Below are 9172 nucleotides of genomic sequence, written 5' to 3'. Positions count from 1 at the left end.
CCCCCCCCCCCCCCCCAGAAACTGCAGGATTTGATAAAGTAAATAATTATACAAAAATGAAAAAAAAATATTTTTTAAATAAAACCAAACTAAAACACATACTAAAAAGTTTTTTATTTTATTTTTTTGTACCTGCATAAAACATAAAGGTTTGGGAAAAGTTTGAGAATCCCTGATATAGACTCAGCACAGAATGTGTTTCATGTAAATAGCCGTTAACAGTGTTTTTCTATACTTGGGATGCAGTGTGCTGTTAGATCTGATATAGGTGATGCTGTCCTATCTTTTGAATGAACACTCAAAGGCTCAAATTTCTTTGTGACATTTATTTTGAATCATTATTTTGATTCAGAATGCAGCAGCTCGACTGATCTTCAACGAGCCCAAAAGGGCCCACATCACACATCTCTTTATCTCCCTTTACTGGCTACTGGTTTCGGCTCGCATCAAGTTCAAGACATTGATGCTTGCATATAGAACAGTCACAGGCTCAGCACCCTCCTTCTACTCAATCTTACGAATCTACATCCCCTCCAGAAGCTTGAGATCTACAAGTGAGCGATGCCTCGTGATACCATCACAGAGAGACACAAAATCACTTTCCAGAATGTTTTCATTCACCGTTCATGGCTGGTGGAATGATCTTCCCACCCCCATCCAGAATGCTGAATGACGACAATTGAAAACTCATCTCTTTCATCAAAATTTGACTGCATCTTTAAAAACATTTTTTTTTTAAATCACCCCCCGTTTCCTTAATCCCCCCTGTCTAGTACTTGTACTAATCTGAACAAGGTCTGAAACTTTGTATTACAAGCACTTCCTGTGAAGAATCGCTTGTTGTATTCCTCAATTGTAAGTCGCTTTGGATAAAAGCATCCGCAAAATGAATAAATGTAAATGTAAATGAATCGTTAAAAAATGTGGTGGTGTTTATATATAATGTATATGTCATTATTTACAGAAGTAAATTCCAGCCATTGTTGTTAAAAAAAAGTGCCAGCAGGGTTCAGTAAATGGAGATCTTAAAGTTATATCATATTTTTTTAATGGTGCATTAAACACTTTTATTTCAAAAGATCAAGGAAAAATCTCTTTAAATACATAATGTACTAAGCCCAGCAGAACATACTGTACAGAATTAAGAGAAAATATAAAAAAGAACACTAAAGTGAACAAAACAAGCCAGCAAAAAAATCACAGCTGGAAACAAAATGCCCTATTAAATTGTGAATATATGCTACAAGAGATCTCTTCCATCACAAAACCACTTACTGGCCAAGTCCTCACCGATTAGACAGGTGACAGCATGTTTGAAACAGAGTCAGCTTGTCAGTCATTTTGTCCGATGATAGCAGCAGCCAAAGTCATGATTAACAGACACAGTTTAGATCTTTTGCTGTCAATCAGACTTTTCCCTGTCTGTCAGTTTTCCTAAAAACACTCCATGCAGATATGGCACCATTTTGTTTGGCAGACATCTGTGTCACAGCCAGGGATTTTAAAAGGAAGATTTGGCTAATAATGTTATTTTTGTGCATTTCCAGTTTCCAGTGTAACTGTGTCCCCGGATATTTTGGAAAGTTTTGCAACCTGGACATAAACGAATGTGAAGCTTCCCCCTGCCTCCATGACTCTGTGTGCATCAACAAACCTGGGGGATTCATATGTGTCTGCCATAGTGGCTTCTCAGGTACGTCCCCCTCGGCCAGAGCCCCAGACACAAAATCAATGAGAGAAACCAGGGCTTATCGTGTCTACACGGGCTGCGTTCCCCCAGCCTGACAGATTCTCAGTGGAAAGAACACACAAATAGCTCATCAGCACATTTACCACTTTAATTAGATCCCACACTCCCACCAATATCTACACACACACACACACAGAGATTCACCTTGAGTTAACTAAACACCTCCCCCTCATCCTCTGCATTTTAATCAAGTACTTCCTCATCTCCTCAGTCCTTTTTTTCTTTCGCTATTTTCCTCTTTCCCCGGGGTGATCTCATTCTTATTCGTGGACATTTATTAATTTTTGTATGTTTGCATAGGCACTGAATTATACAATGTCAACATATTGAAAGCATCTAAAATGTAAAAACTTTATAAACATACAATCTTTACGAATCTTCTGAAAACTGGACAGAACTGAACTTGACAGGTGAGTAAGTTTAGTACTCAGAAACAAACCTATATCCTGGCTGTTGTTTATTAGTAGTAAATGATGGAAGATTAAAAAGGATAAAGATTTTTTTAAATGCCAAATTTTCTTATGAATGAAATCCAGATGGGATTAAAAAAAAGTAAAGTTTGCACTCTCTAAATACTGTGGTAAGTGGTAAACTGAAATTGTTACCTTAAGGAGCTGTTTCTTCCTGCTCTATCTGTCACGGTTCATGGGTTCACTGACTCATTTTCGCTTCGCGATTGAATCCTCCTTTTGTACCCGTGACAGAACGATCTGACCTACCTATGGATTCAGCGAACGCCTCGGATCTACGGGACTTTTTGTCTAACAACAACGCATGCATGGATCGTCAAGAGGAACGGATGTTAGCTATGGGTCGAGCTGTGCAAGCCTTGGTAGCGCAGGTGTCCGAGCTCACGACCCAATTCCAACAACTAAGATCGCCCACCAAACTCTCGGAGGAGATGAGACGGGTGTTTGATCGCGCTGTAGCGGGTCGCGAGGCGGCATGCATGTTAGCCGAACTACGGCAGGAGAACAGACCCATCTCGGATTATTCCATTGAGTTCCGGACACTGGCAGCTGAGTGCAAGTGGAACGAGGAGGCGCAGTGGGACATGTTCCTGCATGGGTTGGCTGACCGGATTCAGAAGGAGATTTTTACGATGGCATTACCCACTGATCTTGATGGACTCATCGAATTAGCTCTTCGAGTAGATGCCCGTCTGCATCAACGTGGTCAGCGAGGACGCCGCCAGCTGGCGTCGGAACTTCCTGAGTATTCCACTACCAGTTCCTGTAATACGGTCAGTCACACCTTGGATTATGAACCCATGCAAGTGGGAAGAGCTCGGCTTTCCCGGGAGGAGAGAGACCGTCGGAGAGCAAGGGGACTGTGTTTGTATTGCGGCGCTGCGGGTCACTTCCTGGCTGACTGTCAGGTAAAAGGCCAAGCCCGGCAGTAGAGCTGAGGTTACTGTCGGGTGGATTGTCCCTGGGAAAATCCTCGTCCTCAACTCTCCTCCCGGTAAGACTGCAATGGGCAGCCGGAATCCACAACTGCCAGGCCCTGCTGGATTCCGGAGCTGAAGGTAACTTTATGGACTACAACTTAGCACAACACCTTCAGATGCCCATTGTTCCTCTAACCCATATTATCTCTGTCAGTGCACTCAACGGACAGGCTCTTCCTAGCATCACACATACTACTGAACCTGTCACCCTCATCACCTCAGGAAATCATATTGAGAAACTCACACTTCTGCTCACTGAATCTCCGCTGGCTCCTGTCATGCTGGGCCAACCCTGGCTGGTGCATCACAATCCCAGGGTGGACTGGGGCTAGAGCTCCATCTCGGCGTGGAGTGATCAATGTTATGCGTCTTGGCATTAATAATGTTATATTTTTCTTGATTAAAATAATTTAATTTAGATGTTAGCTCATTTATGTTTATTTATTTATTATTTTTAGGTCATTTGTTTTTCAATAAATATGTTATTTGATTGAGGTCAGTAAGCATTTATAATTAAGAAATTAACACTTGTATTCAGCAAGGATGCATTAAGGGACCAAATAAGCATATTAGAATAATTTCTGAAGGATCAAGTGGCAACGAAGATGTCACGTTGCTACTGTGTTGGAGCGCAGAGCGAGGAAACGAAGAGTACATCAATAAGGAAATGTTAATGACTTCAAGGGAACCAGGAAAACACACGTAGCTGAGAAGGTTGACACATACAATACTAGACTAAGAACCGGGAACACTTTAAATACACAAGACATGACGAGAAACACCTGGAACTAACGAAACATAACATGAGGGAAAACACAGCTGGAAACAAATGGAAAACAATCAGGGGGCAGGAACAGGAAAACCAAATAAGGGCATGGAAACACATGGGGAGCAAAACCCACACAAAACACAGAACAGAGTCTGACATTACTCCCCCCTCCCAGAAGGCGTGTCCCGTGCCGTAACAATTCCACCAAGGAGGGGGGGTGGGTGCCCTGGAGGTTGGTGCAGGACTGGGACACGGGGAATATCTCCAGGGTGGATCAGGCAGTGCAGAATGCCATGGCGGAGCAGGGAGCTCTGCCGGAGCAGGCAGTTCGGGGCGCCATGGTGGAGCAGGCAGACTAGGAAGCCATTGCGGAGCAGGCAGACTAGGAAGCCATGGCGGCGCAGACAGTTCAGGAGGCCATGGCGGAGCAGACAGTTCAGGAGGCCATGGTGGAGCAGACAGTTCAGGAGGCCATGGCGGAACAGGCAGACTAGGAAGCCATGGCGGAGCAGTCAGTTCAGGAGGCCATGGTGGAACAGGAACCTCGGGGAGCCTGGCCTCAGCACTGGGCCCGGCCTCCACAGATGGACCCCTACTACCCCCCAACCCCCCCTCCCCCCAAAAAATCCTTCGGGAGAATATAGTCTTTAGTGGCCCTCTGTAGGCCTAACTCGGGAACTGTGGCCCTCCCTGGGCTTGACTTGGGGACTGGAGCCCTCCTTGAGCTGGACGTGGGAACTGGAGCCCTCCTTGGGCTGGACATGGGAACTGGAGCCTTCCTTGTGCTACACTCGGGGACAGGAGCCCTCACTGGGCTAAACCCGGGGACAGGAGCCCTCATTGGGCTAAATTTGGAGACAGGAGCCCTCACTGGGCTAAACTCGGGGACTGGAGCCCTCTCTGGGCTAGACTCGAGGACAGGAGCCCTCTGTGGGCTAAACTCGGGGACAGGAGCCCTCACTGGGCTAAACTCGGGGACTGGAGCCTTCTCTGGACTAAACTCGGGAATTGGAGCCCTCTCTGGGCTAGACTCGGGGATTGGGACCCTCTCCGGGCTAGACTCGGGGATTGGAGCCCTCTCTGGGCTAAACTCGAGGATTGAAGCCCTCTCTGGGCTAAACTCGGGGACTGGAATCCTCTCTGAGCTAAACTCGGGAAGCGGAATCCTCTCTGGGCTAAACTCGGGGACTGGAATCTTCTCTGGGCTAAACTCGGGGACAGTAACCTTTACTGGGCTAAACTAGGGGACTGGAGCCCTCTCTGGGCTAAACTCGAGCTCTGGGGCTGGAGCCGACACTGGATTGTGGTGTCTGGGAGGTCCACGGGGCGATAGCAATTGGCCCCGATCCAGAACAGAGAGATGAGCGTGGCGTCATCCAGCGCTGTTTTTGAGGCGATCTTGCTGAAGTCCCACACATACTCCACGAAGGGGAGATCTCTGTGGGCTAGGCCAATAAAACGAGCATCTACTTCTATGCCGTGGGGAGAAACACACAGGAAAACAAAAGACTTTCAAAACAAAAAACAAACATGGGGAGAAGGGGCGCCGCTTACTGGTCTGGTATTCTGTCACGTTGCTACTGTGTTGGAGCACGGAGCAAGGAACGAGGAGACGAAGATTACATCAATAAGGAGATTTTAATGACTTCAAAGGAACCAAGAAAACACACGTAGCTGAGAAGGTTGACACATACAATACCAGACCAAGAACTAAGAACCGGGAACACTTTAAATACACAAGACATGACGAGAAACACCTGGAACTAATGAAACATAATAACATGAGGGAAAACACAGCTGGAAACAAATGGTAAACAATCAGGCAGCAGGAACAGGAAAACCAAATAAGGGCATGGAAACACATGGGGAGCAAAACCCACACAAAACACGGAACAGAGTCTGACATTAGTCTGGAATAATGATGCTGAAAATTCAGCTTTACCATTACAGGAATAAATCATATCTTAAAATGCATTAAAATAGAAAATTTGTTTCAATTTGCAATAATATTTCAAAATATTCCTGTTTTTACTGTATTTTTAATCAAATAAATGCAGTCTCGATGGAAAAAATTATAATTTAGACCTTAAACGTTTGAATGGTATTATAAAAGCTCAACAAGTATTACATTGCTCTTTAATTGTTTTCTTTTTTTATAAATAAAATAGAATCAGCCTACTGGGAAAGATTAAACATTTGCACCTTTGTACATACTGTACATACAATATTTTACACTTTAGATACGTCAATACATTGACATTATACATGTCAGTATCTATTGCATCTAAACGCATGTGTGCTAGAACCTCAGTTTATGTACAATCACCTACGAATACTAAGGCCATTACTCTGCTAGCCCACTTATCAATGCTGTTTTAAAAATAAGTGTAATCTCAATCGCCATCAACCGGCTTGAAGATTAATTTCGTTTGTCTTTTGTACTGTATCATCAATTTATCCTCATCCTGCTGAGGGGAAAGAAAGAAATCTCAGAGGCATGGAAACTCCTGGGAGAGCTCAGCCTGACACACAGGCCCTAATTCCCACAGAAACCTCTTTTATTATCAGGCCCCACTCTGCCTTGCACCAGTCATTACTTTCCTCTCAGCTCTGAGCTCATCTGAGGAATTGGACATGTCCCCTGAGAGCTCAGGCTGGAGGATATATTCTGGATTGGTTTTACAATAAATATAAAATGAATTTTAAATTTGGTCATTTTCGCACAAAACTATGACTTCAGAAGACATGGAAAATAGCTCATACATTGTTTGAAACAGTTTGAAACATAAGTAGACGATCAAATATGTTTTTATTTAGCTAGAATACAAAAATACATTTTGTTTATGCACTTTTTTTATGCTTATACAAATGTATAATGTTTTCTGTAGTTAGACAAGTGAAACACAATGCTACCAATGCCAAGGTCCTTGAATGCAAGTACCTTTATGCATTTTTTCACCTTGATATCAGACATGGCGTTTAATAAATCCATCACCTTGATTTCCAAGAATTTCTAAATACTCAATGTAATGTATTTATATGGCATTGATTTTGTTCTCCCCAAAGGTAAATTGTGCGAGCTGAACGTTGATGAGTGCAAATCTAATCCATGCCGAAACAACGGGAGGTGCATCGACGGTCTTAATGGTTACCAGTGTGTGTGCTCCAGAGGTTTCATGGGCTATCACTGTGAGAGAAACATTGATGAGTGCTCATCCAACCCCTGTGTTCATGGGAGGTACATTAACCTTGCTGAGCTGTAACGATGTGTATTTCAAGCTCTGTGATTGAGAGCTTTGTAAATGGCCATCACATCCATTCTGAAAGAGACGGTACCTGTGAGTCTTTTAAAAGACTAAATGTGCTCGCAATCCTTCTTGCCAACTCACTCTCAATTAGCTGTTTGGCAGTCTGGTACTCAGTAAACACAACATAATTAGATGTTACCAGCTGTTTCTTGCACTTTGAGCATCTAACCAAGTTACAATAATAATTTGATTTTAAATAAAGTGCTAATGCCTTAAATAGTAACAGTTTGGGTAGGACAGATTTTTCCCTCAGGAACCGTACTTGGGAAACGTCTCAGCTTTGTTATTTTGAAGTGTTTATATGTTGTAGACTGCATGTTATCATGGTAAAAATAAGGAATATAAAAGTACTCAACAATAAGAATATTTTTTTCTACTGTCCAGGTAGAAGTAGTTCAGATTTGTACTTAGCAATGATAGAATAAATCTCAGATGATTGATGTAATAATATGCAATACATCAGACACAACCAACAAAAAAAAAACATGTATGTGATCAATAAATGTCTGTGCTGGCTTGTCAAAACTGTCACTCTGTCCCTGGGCCATCTTTATTGTTGAGCCCTGTAAAATCTAGAAATGAAAGGGGACATAGTTCATGCAGATAAACATGCACTGGTTTATAAATAGATGCATCTTTAAATTTTATAATGCCATTTTACTGCTTATGAGTTTTTAGGGTGGATAAAAGATACGTGTTGTCACCCGACATTAGCTGTTAAACCGGGAAATTAGCTATTTAATCACAACCTAGTAAATGTTGCACTTGCACATTAATTAACCATCATTGTGACTTTATCAAGACAGCAGGAGTGTGAGAGTTGCAGTGGCATGTACAACATGACTTTCTAACATTTATAATATGAACTGACTATATATTATTTTCAAGACCCTCACTTATGAAAATCATTTATACAAGATTGTTGTTTTATTAGTCCTGCTGTTCTGGTGTGTTTATGTACTGCACTGTAAAACCTCTGTCAGAAATCACTGTGCAGGTAAATGTGGTTGAGGTTGCAGCTTCATCGACATGTAAAATCATCTCTCATAAATCATAAATAATGAATGCAGAATTTGCACATGTCAGGGCACATAAACAATCTCTTTTGTCATTGCAGTTGCCTGGATGAAACTGATGCATACAGCTGTCAGTGTGAGGTTGGATGGACCGGTCACAGATGTGAGATCAACATTAATGTAAGCATGTTCTTTTTGAGCTTCTCAGGTTGTCAGAGCATCTTGTAAGTTATTAGAGCATGAGTTATTATTGTTGTATATAGTGTGTGTGTGTGTGTGTGTGTGTGTGTGTGTGTGTGTGCGTGCGTGCATGCGTGCATGTGTGTGTACTGAATATATGTGTCTGTGTAGGTGTGTCCAGTTGTGGTCAAAAGTTTGAAAAAGTCAAAACTTTGCAGTGTATGTTAAAAATGTTAATTATTTTACCAAAATAAGAGGGATCATACAAAATGCATGTTATTTTTTTTATTTAGTACTGACCTGAATAAGATATTTCACATAAAAGACGTTTACATATAGTCCACAAGAGAAAATGATTGTTGAATTTATAAAAATGACCCTGTTCAAAAGTTTACGTACGCTTGATTCTTAATACTGTGTTGTTACCTTAATACTTGTTTGTTTGTTGTATGATTTTGAGATCCATCTTTTCACACTGAGGACAACTGAGAGGGACTCATACGCAACTATTACAAAAGGATCAAATGGTCACTGATTCTCCAGAAAGAAAAAAACGATGCATTAAGAGCAAGGGGTGTAAACTTTTGAACAGAATGAAGATGTGTACATTTTTCTTATTTTGTGTACATTTATCATATTTCTTATTTAGTACTGCCCTTTAGAAGCTACAGAAGATACTTACATGTTTCCCAGAAGACA

At 42.0% G+C, this 9172-nt stretch overlaps 1 protein-coding gene across 1 annotated transcript in view; it reads left to right on the top strand.

Moving 5' to 3' along the window:
* The window catches only part of LOC107664247 (neurogenic locus Notch protein-like), a gene marked incomplete at its 3' end in the record, with an annotated part of 181907 nt that overhangs the window by 122936 nt on the left and 49799 nt on the right, over nucleotides 1-9172 (top strand). Inside the window, exons 24-26 of the mRNA XM_016454770.1 lie at nucleotides 1548-1693; nucleotides 7036-7207; nucleotides 8395-8473. Of these exons, the coding sequence (XP_016310256.1) occupies nucleotides 1548-1693; nucleotides 7036-7207; nucleotides 8395-8473 (397 nt within the window). The remainder of the gene's footprint in view (nucleotides 1-1547; nucleotides 1694-7035; nucleotides 7208-8394; nucleotides 8474-9172) is intronic.

The sequence above is a fragment of the Sinocyclocheilus anshuiensis genome, unplaced genomic scaffold (assembly GCF_001515605.1).
Source record: "Sinocyclocheilus anshuiensis isolate Anshui unplaced genomic scaffold, SAMN03320099.WGS_v1.1 scaffold425, whole genome shotgun sequence".
NCBI lineage: Eukaryota > Metazoa > Chordata > Actinopteri > Cypriniformes > Cyprinidae > Sinocyclocheilus > Sinocyclocheilus anshuiensis.
The sequence above is the reverse complement of the archived record's forward strand: the minus strand, read 5'-3'. Positions and strand labels throughout refer to the sequence as shown.